General features: G+C 30.3%; 1 protein-coding gene across 1 annotated transcript; it reads left to right on the top strand.

Annotated features, from left to right (window-relative positions):
• Positions 1-462: 462 nt before the first annotated feature.
• Positions 463-2,275, top strand: LOC118194585 (uncharacterized). Its single transcript, XM_085817933.1, has 2 exons — positions 463-1,046; positions 1,920-2,275. The coding sequence occupies exons 1-2, from the start codon at positions 560-562 to the stop codon at positions 2,210-2,212; spliced, it is 780 nt and encodes a 259-aa protein (XP_085674059.1). The 5' UTR covers positions 463-559; the 3' UTR covers positions 2,213-2,275.
• The last annotated feature ends 18,150 nt before the right edge of the window (positions 2,276-20,425 follow it).

Here is a 20,425-nt window from a genome sequence, read left to right as displayed (position 1 = left end):
TATGTTAACAAATAAAAATATAAAATACGTTTATATACATTTTTACTGTTTATGCAAGTAATTTTGATCAAACAAATTTTTCTACGAAATTTTGATTATTTACATGGAATCGATTTTTTGCGAAATGACGTAGGCGCAAAACTCCGCGAACTTTGACCTCTCAACTCTGAACCTACATCATTTTGGTTGAGTGCCCTGTGTGTATCGCTTCAAAAGGAATCACCTGCCAAAGCAAGTATTTTTTCAATTAAATTTTTATCTCTTTGCATCTATTGATATTTGCATATTTGAATTACTAATTTTTATTTATATTAAAATTTTTATTTCTGTAACTTAGGAATATTTGTAATTTCTTCATATTTCAGAAGTTATTAATATTTATTTCTGCATTTTTTCCCTGTACTACTAAGCCTTTATTCCTGTATGTTATCAGTGTTTTAGTTTGATATATTGTTAGCTTAAATTTAACATCTCTTTTAATTTAAAAATAATACATTTAATTTAATATTTGATTTGATTTATTTAATTTCATTTTGTTAGGTTCTATTTTTTCTTTGCTATGGCTACTTCATCATTAATGCAGAAATTGAAATACTTCAACATGATGACAGGAATGTCATTGATTAATGATGAAGAAAAGGCAGTTATTTTAGCAACAGAAGCTGGCTTGCTTCCGAAAAAAGAGGAGGCCCCACCTTGCCCAAAATGTGGTCATAAGATGAATGCCAATTCCAGGAAAGAAGCAAAACTTGGCTGGAGATGGATTTGCAGCAACAGGAATAGAGGCAAGTGTCCAGGAATGGTTAACCCCGTTGCAGGCACATTTTTTGAGGGGACCAAAGTTCCAGTCAGGGAGTGCATGGTCTTCATATTCCTCTTTGTACTGGAGATGAATTTCACATTTATAAAGATGAATTTTATGTCATGGAGGAAAGAGCAGAAGTTGCCAGAAATACGCGACGAAACAATATGCGACTTTATGTCCTATTGTAGAGAAATCTGTGAGGTATTTGCCTCTCATCACAGTACACAACTTGGTGGAGCAGGTAAAGGATTCTTAATTTTTTTCTGTATTTATTTTGTCTCACAAATTAACTGAGCCATGTATTTAATTCAACTTTTAATGAGATATGCATTACCTTATATTTTAAGTCCCTTACCAGTCGAGTGATACTCGTAATACTGAATACTCGTAGTTTAACCGTAATGAAGATCCTAGCAAACAGGCTGGCTTCGCTCCCAAGAGTATTCACAGTTTTCACCATGTGTAACATGAATACAAGTAAGTTCCCCTAAAAAGTACTCCATGAAGGCACCTCTCCTTTTAGGCAAATAGCCCTTTATTGCATTCCTATAATGTAAATAATAATTAGTTATATTTCAGGGTACTTATGTATTAGCCAATACTTACAGATGCACTGCTAACAATACACTGCAGTGATGCTTTCTTTATAATACTGCAGATGATCCGAAATAATAGTTCCAGAAAGATGCCAATTGTTAAAATATAATAAACATTTTTATTTAATTTTCAGTTTGCCGAAGAACAGCAAATATTCCAGTTGCAATGCTTCAAATTGCAGATGATAGAAATCATATAATGGAAATGTTATCGACTGTTCAAGATGTAATTGAGCTGGGAATTGGTTGGTGGAAAGTTGCTTGCCTAGTTATGCAGGAAAATTCGTGTGGACGAAAGCTGCAGGTTAAGTTACGTTAGGACATTTTAACATATTAAAGTCAAAAGGGCTATCTGTGTAAAAGGAGGAATGCCATTGTGAAGGACGTTTTGAGGGAAACTGGCTTATAATCAATTTACACATGGTGAAGATTATGAAAATAGTTTGCTCGCCTGGTAGACGCCATTTTATTGCAAAATTGTGATAATATGTTTCATTTACCTTTTATTTGCTTTGCAGGTAAAACCATTTTAGTTGATGAGACATTTCTTACCAAGCGTAAGTATAACAGAGGGCGGGTTACCAAAAACATGACAATAACTGTTTTAGGAATATATTGTCGAGAAGACAAAGAAGGGCTGTTTTTTAGAGTTAATGGGAAAAGCAAGCGAGATATATGGCCATATATAAAGCGTCATGTTCATCCAGAAACTTCAGTCATTTGTACCGATTCAGCTAAACAGTATAAAAATGTAGAAAGCATGTTCTCTGGAGCTGTTCACAAGACAACAAATCACAGCAGAGGTAATTAAATCACTTTGTTTTCATATCTGAATATATTAATAAGTTAACAATTTGTGAATAATTATTTTACAGGTCATGATTATAATCATAGGTCATAATCATAATCGGTCAGGTCATAATCGGTTACAGTCAGCTTGTTAAAAAAATATGTTTATGAAGAAATTTTCTAATGTTAAATAATTTCCTCAAGAATACACAAAAGCTTATTGACATATTTCCATTACAGGTGAATTTGTAGCTAAAAAGGATAAATTCAATACGATAAATCAGTTAGAAAATGAAAACAAAATTTTTAAAAGAACAATTGTTAATAGACGCAATGATCAAAGTCTGATACAGTATATGGCCCTTCATTATTACAAGCGTTTTCGTTTGAAGCAATTTCAATATCCGGGCGAAAAAATTTACCAGTTCCTACAAGATATTAAAACTGTATATCCTGGCTATGGAAAAAATGGTTTAGAGTTGAAATTTATAAATGAGCCAACAGTACAAAGTGAGGATATTGAAGATTTAATGCCACCAAAAAAAGCTGCCCGTCAAGATGATGAAATGCAGTTTATTGAAGATGGTGATGATATGTGGGGTAAGAATAAGCAATTTTTCATTTTAATTTATTTTAAGAACTTGATTCTTTTTCTAAAATGCATCATAAAAAGTAAACAATGAGATATAGCATTTTTATTATTATCTGCTTACATTTAGCAATAAATATGACAGCTTTAAAGGCTGATAAACCATGGCAATATGGTTCCCTATTTGTATATTATTTCTTTATTATGTATCTTATTTTTCTTGTAACAGTGATTTCATTTTTATAATATCTTGACTGTTATACTTAAAAAAACATTTTTTGCCTCCCTTGGTTTTTGAATTTTTCAGGTTCGGAGGATTATGGCTCTTGGCGACACCTCCGTAAAAAAAAAACGCATCACGATTCCTACCTCCTGATGTAGGTTTGCACTTGATGTACAGACATAATTACTTTCAAAATTTTTAAATATTTAACGTATCATATTGCTTAATTTGTTATGCATGTCATGCTTCGCAATAACCAATTTCTTCATGATTATAATTCAACTTTCATTTCCTTAAAACTGAAATTAATACTTAAAAGTAACAATTGAAATATTTAGCATGCTTCTTTAAGAGTATTTTACAGTTTCTGTTTTTTTAAAGCAAGTGCAAACCTACTTCTAAGGTGATGTGGAAATGGAATCTATTTATCCCCACCTTTTTAATTATGGAATATTTTAAACAGATGCTGAAGCCAGTCAGTTTTTAAGAATGTTAAGTATGACTCTGAGTGTGTGACCTGATATGAGGAGGATAGTGCAAGACAGGGATTATAACTACTAGATTTGTGTTGCATGCAGTGTGAACATTTCATAAGTGTACAACAAAGTGATTTGGATTAATTATTTCAAAACACGAACCTCAGATGTTAATATTTCAAGAAACTGTTTTTTAGAAGAACTGCAAATATCAACAAGAATATAATAAAAGGATATACAATACGTTATGCACAACTGCAATGGGGTAAGTTAAAATTCTTGTACCTATTTTTGCATTCATTCATTCATATATTTTATTATAAATTTGTTGGTAATATAATATGAATGGATAATTTTATATAAGATATTTATTCTATATAAAATGCTAACATAAGTTTATTTTAATATAGAGAGTAAAAGTAAATCTATAATGAACGGTTTAGTTCATCAAAATAAAATGTCATCCGAGTTATCTGAGTATCTCCAAATAATATACTCATGTATATTTTATCTTTTAAAATTTTTAACGTTACTTACGTGATAAATATTCCATTTGCATAATCTTTACTGCATTTATATGAAGAACATGTTTTCAAACATATTTAACTATTATTATAGATAAGTGTAGAAATTAATGGTCAGAATTTAAAAAGAAAAGTATTAAGTAAGTTAATAATGTTGGAGTTATATATATCTTCATCTAAAATACTAAGGTGAAAACATGTATGTAGATTAACTTTAACATATCAACAACTAAATTAATTTTATGTACATTGTTTACCTTTTTAACGCAAACGCGTTATTGTATTTAGCCTCAGGCGATTTTCGCCTAGCACCGGTTTCTCCCCTATGTCCGGCTCAGGAGGGAAATTTTGGAAAGCGTCTTTTGACGTCATTTCCCTCTTGGCGTCAAAAAAATCCTTCCGAGGATTTGGCGATTTTCGCCGATTCAAGATGGCGGAAAAAATTGCGCCAAGTGCCGGTTATCTGAGTCTTCCCTTAAATTTACAAATTAGTCGAAGTAATTTGAAATTAAGATATATTATTTAAAATTATGAGTGTTATGTTATTTAAAGTTTTAAGTGTTTGAGGTATCGAAGTTTTTCACAGTGGCTTTATTTATTTTCTTATTTACTTCATATAATTTTTAAAAACTTTAAATATTAATTATTTTTAGTAATTAGTTAGTTTATGGGAAAAATATTAAATAATTTCCGCTTGAATATTTGATAAATATGTGCCCTGGTTATTCAGTTATAAAGCTGTGCTATACAAATCGATTTTTATTTTTAAAATTTCTGAAAGCTAAACAGTTTGAATTCACAAGAGGAAAAGAAAAAAAAAAAAGAATCAAAGCTATCGAAATATCTAAGTGAATGAAATTTTATCTCGATTTTATCATACTCCTAAAAGTAAAGCTATAAATAACGATTTACCAATAAAGAAAACCCCAGAAGAGAGGAATAAAAACAGAATAAAAAAAGAAGTTCTAAAAGCCGCAGTTTCTGTCTTATTATGTAAGCAAAATGGGCGTTTGAGCCATTACGTAGAGACAAAAGATCGTTTGTTCTCCCTTCATTGGGTAGCCAATCAACCACTCAGGGGACCGGGAAACAATGACGTGTGCTCCACGCAAGGCTGAACTTTGAATCCCCGGCTAAATTTCAACCTCATAACGTAATTACTTCTGCTCGTCGATTCTAAGACGATTTTTCAAAACTACCTGCGAATCTTTGTTTTTTGGAAGCGGAAGAAGGCGCCTGCTTATTTTCGGTTGACTTCAGCTTCCGGTCACGTGGGCTTTTTAGCGATACTTTTTGGTACTGTATTGTGTTAAATATTAAGTCATTGCCTGTCATGAATCTGTAGTTCACGCATATTCAGGCAAAATACTTCATGTACCAAAATTTAACAAAACAAAACAAAACAAAACAAAACAACAACAAAAAAAAAAAAACAATATTTTTTCAGTCGGGATTTTACATCAAATTAAAGAAAAATGGAAATAAATAAAGAAATAATAAATTAAGGTTAAAATAAATAAAATTAGTAATCTCCAAATAAAATAAAATTCGTTGGTAGGTAGCAAGTAAATGATTATTGTATTCCCGATCATGTGATACATGGTGTTAAAAATATCTTTTATTAATTATATTAATGATGTAAACACCTGTTATTAAATAATGCAGATTATGCACATGGCCGTATGTAAGGGCTTTCCCTTACATAACGGCTGCTGTTACTGAGGCTGAAGAACAGAAGCTGAAGGGGCTGCTGTTAACTTGCCCCGAAATTTAAGTTTCAGTTTATAAATAGAACACAGCTACAATAATATAAATAGCATTTTTTGTCTGTCTTGCACTGCCTGCATAATATTAAAATAATAATAATAATAATAACTTCGAAAAATAAGACTAAAAATAATATAATGCATTTTAGTACAAAATAGTTAAAAAATTATTAATATTAATAGTAAAAAAAATATTATTGCGTAACAGTAAAAAATTATACTTTAAAAGTATAATAAATTTTTCATATTGGCAAGTAAACAAATCATTGATTAAATTGTCAATATCTGCAGACACTGATATATATTCAATATATTTAGATTTTATCTGGAGACCTATAAATAATAACAAACGTTTTATTTGTGAAAATACAGAAAAAATTACGAGATAGTTCCAGTCTGACTAGTTGCAAAAATTTAAATGCGTTGCTTATTCTGAAAGGGTTTAAGTTGTTTATTGTTCAACGTGTATGTTATTTTTAACTGATGAAGAAGTGGGCAAGGGAAAACACGAAAACATTTGAGCTTATGTCAAACAACCCTACTGAAATCTGTAAAAAGCACAGTAATCTTTTAGACAATACGAAAAGACAAGTTACCTTAAAAATGTAGTATTGTAGTATTGGCAGAAAGTAATATCGAAGCAATTGTTGAAAATAATATGGAAATTATTGATAAACAACTAGATACACACACACACATACACACACACCCATAAAAAAAAAAAAAAAAAAAAAAGGCGGTAAGGAAAAATAGAACAAAACTTATGCCTGTGAGAAACCTTACGTTTGTCATTATATTAAAAAAAATCATAAATTAATAAATTTTAAATTACTTAAATTTTTTTTTTTTTTTTTTTTTTTAGTCCAAAAGGGATGTTAGTACCAAATGGAATATTACCGTGTTTACTCGCGTAATAGCCGCACTTTTTCTTCAGTTTTTCGTTGTGAACATCTATTATGCGGGGGAACCAACTATACGTTTTGACGATTGTTTGAAAACGGGGGTAATGCGTTGTATCACTTTTCAAACTATTGCCAGCAAATATTATTATTCTATGTTACATTTAAAGAAATTAAATAATGAAAAACCTGCATAAATGTATGTGTATTTCTCGCATTATGGAAAACAACAATACATAGAGCCATCGATTTTTAATGACGTTATCCTCCTAGGAATATGGGCATGTGGAAGAGCAAATTTGAAATTTGGAATTTGTTTTATGATCGTTTTCATATTTTGTAAAACTTTAAAGAATTTTTGATTAAAAAACTCAAGGATTTCAAAGCGAGCAATGGCAACGTTGTACAGAAAAAACATTTTTATCTCCAGCGCGTGAGTCTCTGTATCGGAAATTCTAAAGATATGCTCATTTTAAAACTATTCTGCGACATTGCCATTGAACTGAATTTTATGGTTTAAGTGCGAAGAACGCGATATTTAATAAATAAATGTAACGCACAAGATGTTAAAAAAACGCCCCTTCAGACGTAATTTAAAATATAAAACATTTCAGATTTTTTTTTTTTTTTTTTTTTTTTTTTAAAGTCACGAGTTGCCATTGGTATTAGAAATAATTTGTATGGCCCAAACCTAATAGTTTTGACACCTCTATCTTTATACATTAGCCTCGAAATTTACAAAAGGAATTAGTAACCTCGTTTGGTTATCTTATGCGCAGAAAAATAATTGAAACGGCTAATAAAAACCAGGCATTTCGTAGATAATCAATTTTCACTTTGTGTAAGGTATGGGTGTAATGAAATTCCATTTTAAAGTGAGGACTTTTTATCATTTAATCCAGTACATGATGTTTCTCGTAAAACTCTTACAAATGTAATTATTGAAAAACTTAAGACACTTTGGTTTAGAAATACAGCATTTAAGAGGACAAAGTTATGATGGAGCATCAGTATTGAGGACGGGGGAATTCCGAGGAGTGCTTTCGATTATACGAACGGCGTATTCAAAAAACCTAATATACTGTTTGCGTATCTCATTGTTTAAACCTTTGTCTAAGTGATTCTTCTAATGTTCAAGACGTTAGAAATGTTACCGCGGAATTATTACCGTAATGTGCTCTTTTTACTTCTTTGTACGAAGCAAAGGAATTACTGTACTAACGACAAATTTCGGGTATCATATTTGAATATTTCAATGAAAGTATACATTTTGACGGCTCTCGAATCCATTTAAGAGATGTTTTTGAGTGGCATCTTTACATACGGACAGAGTAAAGGACACTTTTTTCCCAAACGGACCGAAAAATGTATTTAAAATGGATTCAGAAGAGAATTTTATCGTACGCACTCACGTATGTATGTATCTCTTATAACTCAAATACGATGAGTCTCGGAACGTTGAAATTTTGTGTAAGAGACTGTAACATGTAGTTGGGTACCTCCCTTTTTGATTGCAATCGGCTGCACCGAAAGTATAAATATATTGAACACTTTTTTGTTGTTTTCTAATATCTTCTTTTACGTGTATTAATTTGTACAGGTTTAGTAGCTTTTTTATCGTTTTTAACAATACTGTGAGAGTGTCGGGGAATATTTTTTCTAAAGCGATGATCTCGTTTTGCGGATTTATTTCTGTTCTTAACGAGTGCATTAAATTCAGAATTTCTTGCTGATTTTATTTGAGTTTTTGTTCATAACAAGTCTTTTGGCTCAAAAAGACTAATATCTTTCTAATTTTTAAATTTTGTTCGTAGTTTATGATTTAACTCTAGCAAAATTATTAATTTGATCCTTGCTTGGAAAAAGACGAAACACACTTACTTAATTTGGTTATTGTTAATTGACAGTAGATTGCCCCCCCTTAACAATTCAATTAATCTACGGCCAATGACAACAGCTACCTTTTTACTGCTATAATTTTTAAATTTTACTTTTTAGAATTTTTACGGTTCAAAATATTATTTCTGTACAGTTTTAAAAAAATTTTACCAGAATAGAAATTTAAATAACTTATATTTAAAATATTGAGTAAAATTTATTCCAATAATTCATTGCTTTAATTAAATTTCTATTCTTTGGAGAGAATATATGAAAAACCTTTTGTAATATGTATATATAAATATATACACTCACTCTCTTACTCGTCTCAGTGAGTTCAGTTTTTTATTTTTAAATATTGGTAAATAGCGCATTTTTTGCTTTTTTAAAGTGATTGAATTATGATGTTCTTACGTTCCTGTTAAGATTTTTATGCTAATCTGCGTGCAGTGGAGTTGTAGAATTATCAACAATTTAAAAGCTCTTTAAATGCCACTAAGCCTAACGAAACTGCCATTTGTTTACATTTAAAAACTTTTAGTAGAATAGTGAATTAAGTCAGTTTCTCCATCTTCAGTGTCTTTTCACTGAGTGGGGCCGAAAGTAAACTTTCAGTTTTGTGCGCCGAAAAAATCTGCCTTTTTGCCCACTGGCCGAATTATTTATTTATTTATTTATTTTGTAAAAATTCTAACTTTAATTGTAAAACTGATTTTTTTATGAGTTTGAACTGGATTTGGCGTTTTATGGTTTTCTGCATTTTACTAGTTTTAGTGAGGATGTTTTTGTCTTGCCACAAGATGAGAACTGAATTAATTGAATGAGAGCTATATCTATAATGAAATTCGAGGAAATAAGTTTAAATGAAACACTGCAAAAATGAGTGTAATTTAATAGGCCGTACCAGGAAGTCATGTGGGGTCCACACCAAATTTTTTTTTTTTTTTCTTTTAAGTCCCAAACGCATCATTACATGATTAGAAAATAAAATTAAAAACTTATACTTCCAAAGGACGATAAATGAATTAATTATGCGAAACTAAGTGGTATGAAAGGCATTAAACTGCGTTCCTTTAAAATAAATTCTTAAACTGTTTATTACGTCTTTGGAAGAAATCAAAGAAATATTTGCTAATAAATCTAAAAAAAAAAAAAAACTATTTTACTTGCCTGCAAGCTGCAGACACAGAATTCAGTGCTGTATATATATTCAAGCTAAAAACATGTATGACAATTTGAATGTAGAAATGATTATTCCAAGGACCATAACATTTCAAAACATCATTCTAACATATTCATAACAGATCCGGAAATATATCACCGCGCATCCATTTCCATCGATAATTTCATCAAATTTCATCGATGATGTTATTTCTTCTTTAAATGACAAGTGTCTGGCACACGAAACACTAAACATTTCACTTCAGAATCTTACGAGAAAGATGTAATGTTTTGCATGATTTTATTGAGAAATGTATTCGTTTTTATAAAGACGATCAAACTTCCTGTATTTACCACAGCAGAAAACTTTTACTGCAGATCTATTTTGCCACTTGTCTTTTCCCGCGTTGTTTTAGACCCTTAAATTTCAATTCCTTTAATGAAAAGGTGGAATTCACGTACAAACAAAACTGCAAAAATCAAACCCACGTAATTCAAAATTCAGCTGTAGTTATTTTCATTAAATTTCCGAAATTAAAACTTTCTTTGATATAGCAAAATGTACTGTAATATTAGAGATTACAATTGCATGAAAACATATATATCACATTTGACAACAATATGTAAAAGAATTAATATCAGTGCTTATTTTCTTATTTGAAGTTTGATAATGAAAAGCTCAAACGCCTCCAATGGATGAGCTACAAAGAAATTATGTTTTGAAAGTAATAAAATATAGAAGACTCCCGATTATCTGAGCCTTCAATGGATAACCTATAAAGAATTTGTTTTGAAAATAACAGAATACAACAGAGTCTCGATTAACTGAGCCTTCAGTGGATAAACTACAAAAAATTTATGTGTCGAAAATAATAGAATATAGCAGAGTCACGATTACCTGAGCCACTTCAATAGTTGAGCTATAAGGAATTTGTTTTGCAAATTTTCAAATAATAGAATATAGCAGAGTTTTGATTATCTGAGCCATCAGTGGATAAACTACAAAGAATTTATGGGTTGAAAATATAGCAGAGTCTCGATTACCTGAGCCCCTTCAATGGATAAGCTGTAAAGAATTTTTTTGTTAATAAGAAAATACAGCAGAGTTTTGATTATCTGAGCCTTTAGTGGACAAACTACAAAGACTTTATGTGTTGAAAATAATAGAATAGAGCACAGTTTCGATTATCCGAACGCCGATTATCCAAACTCGTTAGAAATTGTTTGAATAGACGTTAGGGCAAAGGCCTGTGGCGAGCGAAATTTTTTGAAATCTTGTAACTCCTAAACGGTAGTTTTTGCAAATCACCTTTTTCTGCATTCATCTTTCCTACTTTCTTCTATAATTGTTTTTTTAATTATTTCTGCTTCTTAATTTAGATAGGGAAGAAAAAAAAAATGTTTTGAGTGTGTGTATTTCTAAGTATTTAAAAGCAACAGGATTATGATTTCAACTAAAAATATGCAAACAATTACCAATTGTTTCAAGAAAAAATGGAATAAAAAGTATACTAGTTTCGAATCGTGCTGTAACGAATGTTCTTAATGTTCAAGAATAAATGGTTTACTTAAAATATTTTACTATATTTTACACTTTTAAATCTGAAGGCAGATTAATCTAACAAATCGTTTATTCGAACCTATTTTGATCCCAAATGTTTCGGATACCGAACCTGTATTTTATTTCTATGTCGGAATAAATCAAAATGGGCTTAAATGTTTTAGGAGCATAATTCAATAAAAATTTTAATTGTCAGATTAAAACTGAAGCTCTTGATTTGAATTTCCTGTAGCTGCTTTGTGAAAGCCATTTTAATTTGTTGTATTTTCGCTTTATAACTATACAAATGCTCAACAATTTTCTGTAAAACTTTTTTTTTTTTTTTTTTCGGGAACAACTTTTATCAACAAAGGACAGTATGTTATAAGAGATTAAAAAGGCCACTTTTGGATTCAATCTGTGTGTTAAAATGGTGACTTTTCTTTAAGTTGCTTACTCTGTATAAAGTAATAAAGGGTGTCTTATTTTACAATCATCTGTGTAGTTAATTATGTGGGTTTGTTTACAAGAAGCATTTTCATTGTTATAGACTACAATTTAATTAATGATATATTGCATTTATATAACTGCCTAGCTAAGCAAATTTTTTATGTAAGTTGACTTCTACCGCATTGTATTTGCTTCATGTAGTGAAATTTTGCACAATGAAAAGATTTTAACAAAATAATTGTTGAGTGTGATCCTTTTGTTTTCATCTTCGACGTATTCAAAGAAATGCAAGTAAAATATATGATATTATAAAAATTGTACTGAAAATTTTGAATTATAATGTTTTAGAGTGTTCAAAATAGTTATAGCGAGTACGAAAAATTCCTGTAGTCACAAAGTAATGAAAAGAAACTAAATTCTTGCGGCAGCGTAGAATATTGAATGTAAGTGTCCAAGGACAATTTCTTGTATAACTACATTGATCTTTGTTTCGTGGACTATGGAAAATTTAGTTACATCTGATTAGAGACTTTCAATTCACTTCCAGGCTGATTCAAACAGACGATATGCTTACTAAGCAAGAGAGGTTCTCCAAAAAAGTGCGGTAGTTCTTTTAGAGTTCTTTCATCAAAAATCGTTCACTCACCGCTGTTAAAATAAAGTTTGAATTTTAATCATTTCCAAACTTATTGAAATTTTTTCAATCCAGAATTTTATTGTTAGTTCTATGCATTAGAAAAAGTATTTTACAAAAGAAGGTTTGCAAAGAAAGAAGTTCAAAACTCAACTGAAAGAGATCAGCCGAGGAAGTTAGCTGTTCGACTTAATTGATTCTCCAGATCACACTGCTCGTTCTCTTGATCACCTCATAGCGTTCTTTATTCACTCCCCATTTCTGATCTTATTTCTTGTTAGTGAGCGGTCCAGTTCAGTTCAGTGAGCCGAATGATTCTGATCTGATCCTATAAAAGCGCGTTTTTGCCAAACTCTATATTTCATGTTGAATTTAATTTTTTTTTTTTTTTTTATTTATTTTGCCTGGAATTTCATAACTTAGGAATCCGATGCAAAGACGCTCTTGCGAATACTTCGGGGCAGTAGCCAGGTATTTTGCTTGTTTGTTTGTTGCAGAGTCTATCATTTCATGGAGGAATGATTACCAGAGTGTCAAGGAGGTTGGAATTTATTCCCTCCCCCCTGTTTTGAGAGAGAACAGCTCGGACGTGGTCGGAGGGTCTTCCATCTCTCTCCTCTACCTTCAAGCCACACGAGAGGACTTTTGTCTCGCCATATACCAAGAGTGTCCGAAGCCATACATTTATAAACATCCAGAGATAGTATACATTTACAAACATACATGCCTTCTCCGGAATTCGGGCACGGGCTCTTCGGTACGACAGTTAGAGTCACTAACCATCCCGACTGGGTGGCAGCCAAGTAGTTTTATGAAATATTAAAGCCTGTGATTAGGGAAGTATGGACTTTTTGATTCAATAAATAATATAGCTTGCAGTTTCTATAAACTACAATTCTATAAAAATCCAAAGGCGTCGGGAATCGATTTATGAATGTTTTCGGGGGTGGAATCAATTAAATTAAATTAATTTTTTTGAAGCCACTGACAAATTTATTTCATGTTTATTTATTATTTTATTTTCCTTTTTTAAATTTTGCCACCGGATTTAAAAAAATTATTTACAATAGTTTATTTTCAAAGTATCGGCTTTACTGTCTTGCATTCTGCATTTAATTTTAACGATCCCAGCAAGTAGACTATTTATTTCTAACTTAAATTTGTTACACATTTGATGGTTCTGAAAATTCTTTTAAGGTCGTTGCAGCTCTCTGTACTTAAACTGTAACTGGAGCTAATTTGTGTATCAAACCATAACTCATTTGTGTTCTTCTTAAATACATTAAAGAACCACTTTATATATATATTTAATTGTGATTAACTGTTAATGCATATTAATAAATAAAAAAAAAATTCTTGAAATAAAAAACAAATTCAGTTTTTGTAATGATTTTATTGCATTTGTTGTATAATATATATAGCAAATAACAAAACAACGAACAAACTACATCTCTTAGCATTACAAGACAGATTTTGCATTCAATTATTATTCTATATACAGTTCTGGTCAAACAAAAGATTAAAACACATTTGTAGGAAAAAATGTACACGTTATCACATATAACACATAATGACCAGAAAATCAGTTCTTTTTACATGTTTGGCATTCAGTAACCTGAGTTTGCATCTTTACAGGACAAAGTTGAACTATTTATATACAGATATACAATCATAAATATATGAAAACAATGTTTATTGTAATTTTTCAATAAATTAGCGTCCAGTTGTCACTCTTTAATCCAGATGAAGCAAGAACTTTCTTAATATTTTCTTTCTAAAGAATTAAACGAGTTTTAAAAATTTCATATTTAATATTTCTTTCACAAAAAATTAATAATTGAAATATCATGAAATTTACACTACGTTACCGCCTTATAATATAAGTTTAAAAAAGACAGAAGCGAAACACCCCAAAGTAAGATTTAAAATTAGCAAAGCAAGAAATTTCTTAATATTTTCTTTCTAAAGAATTAAACGAGTTTTAAAAATTTCATATTTAATATTTCTTTCACAAAAAATTAATAATTGAAATATCATGAAATTTACACTACGTTACCGCCTTATAATATAAGTTTAAAAAAGACAGAAGCGAAACACCCCAAAGTAAGATTTAAAATTAGCAAAGCAAGAAATTTCTATTTAGTGCACATTCTAGTCAAAATTCCATCTATTTCGAAGGCAAAACAAGTACAAGTTCCTCTTCATCAGAAGCAAAGAAATCTACAACAAACAGAAAACCACGGTTGTAATTTATACTTAAGCTAGAACAAGAAGGTAGCGCTGTCTTTCGGCAGTATTAGTAAAGAAAGTTGAAAAATAAAGTTATTAGAATTTTAAAAGCGGTAGGGGTCCAGTCAAATTAATCGCGTCCTTTTTAATGCTTTTAAAATTCTGTTAACTTATGTTTTAACTTTTCGTTACTACTTCTGCCAACAGATGGGGCTACCTTTTTCGCTTTACTCCTTTTGGGTATTAATACAACTGCGGCTTTTTCTTCGTTGCAGATTCCTTTGCTTCTGACGAAGAGGGACCTTTACCTGTTCGATATCGAAATCGATATAGTTAACACAAGATTGGTGCTTTGCTAATTTTAAAAGTTTAATATGTTATCCTCTAAATTTAATAGTACATTAGATATTTAATATCATATTAACGTTATTTAATGATCAGTGGGCTTCAAACTTTGTAGACTTTCGGAACCTTTAGAACTATAATGTTTTCAGGGAAACCCAACCGACCATTAAAAATATATCTTAAAATAATAGATGAAGTATATCAACATGTTACACTTACTTTATATAAAGATAATTTAAAAAATTATTAAATTTTTTGGGAAAAAATAACATAAAATTAATGTAATTTACTTATTAATAACATCAACTCGTAGTCCAAGTGTCCCCTACAATAATATTATATTTAATGACTCAAGTGTGCTTAATTTTTTTTTTTTTTTTTTTTTTGCATGAACTGTCGAAGTCTGGCTGTATTGATGTAATCTGCAGTCGCATTTCATATTCCGAATTTAATTTGTTTCTATATTTTGTTTTGTTGCCACATACATACGTCGAGAGAGGGTGGTTTTTTTTTTTTTTTTTTTTTTTTTTTTTTGCATGAACTGTCGAAGTCTGGCTGTATTGATGTATTGATGTAATCTGCAGTCGCATTTCATATTCCGAATTTAATTTGTTTCTATATTTTGTTTTGTTGCCACATACATACGTCGAGAGAGGGTGGTTTTTTTTTTTTTTTTTTTTTTTTTTTTTTGCATGAACTGTCGAAGTCTGGCTGTATTGATGTAATCTGCAGCCGCATTTCATATTCCGAATTTAATTTGTTTCTATATTTTGTTTTGTTGCCACATACATACGTCGAGAGAGGGTGTTTTTTTTTTTTTTTTTTTTTTTTTTTTTTTTTTTTTCCAGTTTAACACATTAAAATATTTATAGCTGTGTGAGGAACACTTTTGCATACACAGTGACTGAACAACTGAAAAACCGAAGCTACTCTCGCACGTACTCGCACGTCGGCAGCACACATATTAAGAATGTTCTGCGGAGCACAGTTTTAAAACCACTCCCTTAAAGTTTTGTAATATTTATTCTTTTACTTTAGAACACTTTTTAGATGCCTTAGAAGGAATGATTTATTAACGTAATACCCGTTAATATCCTACGTTATTTTGATAAAAATCATGTGATGCATAGTTATACATCATGTCACGTGTAACGTGTATACGAGCCAGTTATATTTTCCTGATATGACACTAACTGGACTCATTAAAATCATTACGTATTTTTAGTCCAAAAAGGCAATTTGCCCAGAAGGAATATTAATTTCGTTTTGGCATTTTGCTTTGATTCACTAAAAGCATTATTTCACTTTTCGAATTGTTGCCACCAAATATTATCGCCCTGCATTATATATAAAGAAATTAAATAATGAAGAATCTGCGTGAATGTATGTATGTTTCTGGCACTGTGACAAAACAACGGTACCTAGAGCCATTCAGTTTTGAATAACGTAATCCTCCTGCGAATATGGGCATCTGGAAGCCCAAATTTGAAATATGGAATTTGTTTTATCGTCGATTTCATATTTTGTAAAACTTAAACGAAATTTTAATTAACAAACTCAAGGATTTCAAAGCGAGCAATGGCAAATTTGTACAGAAAAAAAGATTTTCATCTGCAGGGCACGAGATTGTGTATCGTAAATTCTAAAGATATGCTCATTTTAAAACTATTTTGCGACATTGCTCTTGAACTGAATTTTATGGTTTAAGTGCGAAGAACATGATATTTAATAAATAAATGTAACACACAAAATGTTAAAAAAACGCCCCTCTGGACGTAGTTAGTAAAATTAAATAAAATAATAGGAAAAGATAAATAAAATCGTTGTGGATATGTGCTGAATAAAACTAGAGAATCAACACAGAGTAGATAATAGATTTTGGTAAATGTAGTGAATTTCGAGGAAATCTATAGAAATCAGAGAAAAGAAGTTTTTAGATAATTTTAGAAAAACTAAATTTAAAAATTAATTAAGACACTAACAACGATAAACTACAGAATACTTATTAATTTCTCCTGTTCTGATATAAAAATTATATTGTTACGAATTTGGTATTTAAAAAGCTAATGTTAGTTCAATTATAAATTAAATGGTTTTATTTCTCGCGCAGTGCAGCGCGTGACGAATATTAAAAGAAAGCTAAGCCGGAAAAATTAAAAATACAAGAGCGCGTGCGTTAAATAAATAAATATCTCTTTTTGATTTCGAGAAAGTACTGGAAAATTCTAGCGCGTGATTTTAAAATCTTATAAAAGGAGGAAAACATCTCAGTTTGTGGTAGTTGCTTAGTTTGTTTGTTGTTTAGAAAACAGCCGTTGTTGATTATAGCGAATTCGCGGATTAGCGTTCTTTAGCTGTTTTGAATTACGTTCTATTGTACATTTAAGTAGTTAAAAGATAACTTCTGTGAGATATTGTGATACTGCATGATAATTTGAGAAAATTTAAGCATTTCTGTTGTGATAATAATAAATTTTAGTTCATTTTTCATCGGACTTGTGCATTCATTTCATAACGAACCCGTACGCACGCAACAATATGTTTCTACTGTTGGAAGCTTAATCTTTACTATCTTATTTTTGATAATGCTATAGCAGTTTTCCTCAACTGAATTCTAGGCATTTAACACTGAATGGGGAACGAAGAAATTGTCAGCATCCATATCCATTTCAATAAGGATTTTAGTAAGTATTAATGCATTATGTTTATTTCCTTTTACGGTATATTTTACATTAAGCAGCAGATCTAATTAGGAAATCTTAAAAGAGATAATTTTCATTTCATATTGCAATTTATGGAATATTTATGTTACATTTCAATTTTAATAACAGTTTCACGACGCCATTGCATCCCCAGTCGGACGGCATGGTAGAGAGGTTCAATCGAACCATCCTTAATAACCTCTCATTAGTGGTTTCCAAAAACCAACAGGACTGGGACAAGAAATTACCACTCTTTTTACTGGCTTACCGCAGTGCTGTCCACGAGACTACCGGCTATTTCGTGACCTTCGTCTGCCTTGTGATCTATTGTTTGGCCGCCCTCCGGATGCTCCTTCATCGTCTGAGGAATATATTCAAGATCTCCAGGCCCGGTTTGAAGTGATGCACAACTTTGCACGAGAGCGAGTCAACTTGGCGACGGAGAAGATGAAGACCCGCTACGACACAAGAGCTACTGAACATCAGTTCCACGAAGGAGACAAGGTGTGGTTGTGGAATAAATGTTTTATTATTTTTGTGTACGTAGTAATACAAAAAAATAATAAAACATAAATCTAATAAACCATTTTTCCCAAACTTGTCTTCAACTCTAATTTTTATTTTTAAATTATTCATGGGAGTTATTTAGATTATGATTATATTGTATGTTAAATACTCTAGAGAAAAATAATAAGGGGGGAGAGGACAATGAAGAAAAACATTCTTTTAAAAGGGGTCAATTCAAGAAAAGGTTTAGCAAACGTTGCTTTAGAACCATTTGGAAAGCCGTTAAGAAAGATGAACAAAATTAAGTAAATAAATAAAATTGTAAATACTTAAGAATTAACACTAAACACAAATATAATGCGATAAGTAAAAAACTTTAAAAAAATTAAGCTAAATGGATGGTAAATAATTAAATAAGAAATTGAAATACCGGAGCTAATTTTATTAGGGACTTCGGTTAGAATTGCAATTTCATTCAAAAATTGAGAAAAGCTTATTATCATTTTATCACAATTAAATTTTGTTATCGTATCATATTATCATCCTAAGTTAAATAAATAATATATTTTTTTTTTCTCTTAAGTTAGCAAATGATTCTTCTGTTAGCCAAGTAGTGTTCTGTAGGCTATGGTAATAGGAACTTCTTTCTTGGATAATTTGAATGACGTAAAAGTTTATAAAAATTATCATTCCGTCTATAAATCACATTTATAAATTAAAATTTGTAAAACTTACCTTATTAAAAAAATTTATAAATTGCTTGCATCTGTACATTGTCCATCTATTTTTTTAAAATAAAATACTATAAACTAAACTTTTACTTGCTGAAAATACAATGTAAAATGACGATAGTATACGTATAAAAATCACCATTAGATGTACTGCTTGCTCTAAATAGCGATCTTATGACAAATAAAGTATTTATATTCCAATTAATATTTAAAAATACTTCTAATTTTTATGAAAATTAGCAAATGCTTTTAGAAAAACTTTACAAAACTGTTATTTTTATACTAATGCAAAACTTTTCTTTTTACACTGATGAACAATTATACCAGGAGTTTTTCATGAGGCGGGAATTCCCCACAGAGATTTCATAGTTTCAGAGAAGGAGGAATACAGTTGAGTTTTTACTTATCTAATTAATATATAGTTTTAGATTATGAATATAAAATATTACTTTTTCAAGTTTTTCTTATTTATCAACATTTTTTTGTACTTTTTGTTGTTTAATTTATAAAACAAGTTAAAAAATAATCTAAATTTAAACAAATATATATATTTACTTATCAAGTTGGGAAAGGGGGGATAGAATGATTTTTTAACAATGTGAGAGGGTGTGTATAGCTAAACAAATTGAGAACCACTGCTAAATGCTAATATGTCTTGAAAGGTAAAAGTAAATGTAAAATAAAGGTAAAAATTACCCAAAAAATACATTAACTGCTGTTAGACCTCTTAGTTTATTTCACTAATAAACGATAAATGTCTGTAATATGAAGGATATATTAATAATCTTTCATATACTTAAATACAACAGATTTCAAAAGTAAAAATTTGCACAACCGAGTGAGTGGCAAATGTATGGCAACGTAACGAAATGTAATGTAATGAAATGCGACTCGAAGTTAAAGGAATAAACTAGCGGTCTTCAAATTGTGTTCCAGGGAACCTTGGATTCCGCGAGTCAAACAGAATCAATCAATCAATAAATAAATAAACAAACAAATAAATAAACAAAAATTTAAATCTGAAAGTTTTCAGATTTTATATTACGCTTAAAGGCGGCTTTTTTTTTTTTACGTTTTGTGTGTTACCTTTATTTATTAAACAGCATGATCATGTTCTTCGCACTTAAACCATAAAATTCAGTTCAACAGCAATATCGCAAAATAATTTTAAAATAAGGCTGTCTTTAAAATTTTCGATACATAGTCTCGTGCGCTTAAGATAATTTTTTTTTCCTTGCAGTGTTGCCATTGCTAGCTTTGGAATAGTGAAGTTTGTTAATCAAAATTTCGTTAAAGGTTTCTAAAATATGAATCAGATAATAAAACAAATTCCAAATTCCAAATTTGGGAAACCTAGGTTATTCAAAATTTGATGGCTCTAGGTACCGTTGTTTTATCACAATACGAGAAACATACATATATTTATGTATATTCTTCATTATTTAATTTCTTTAAATATAAAACAGGGCTGATATATTTGGTGACAACAGCTTGAAAAGTGGATTGGATTGGATTGGATTACTTAATTATGGCAAAGCACACGAGGGCTGTCTGCCTAAAGAGAAGGATGCCTTCGTGGAG

This window comes from Stegodyphus dumicola, chromosome 6 (genome assembly GCF_044657685.1).
Source record: "Stegodyphus dumicola isolate Sdum_Otavi_A_Nest chromosome 6, ASM4465768v1".
Taxonomy (NCBI): Eukaryota; Metazoa; Arthropoda; class Arachnida; order Araneae; family Eresidae; genus Stegodyphus; species Stegodyphus dumicola.
Note: the sequence above shows the minus strand (reverse complement) of the source record. Positions and strands in the feature narration are given on the sequence as shown.

Coding starts and splice junctions, on each gene's coding strand:
- LOC118194585 (XM_085817933.1), top strand. CDS start 560: ATGGCTACTTCATCATTAATGCAGAAATTGAAATACTTCAACATGATG. Junction 1,047..1,919: donor TACACAACTTGGTGGAGCAG/GTAAAGGATTCT, acceptor TTTGCTTTGCAG/GTAAAACCATTTTAGTTGAT.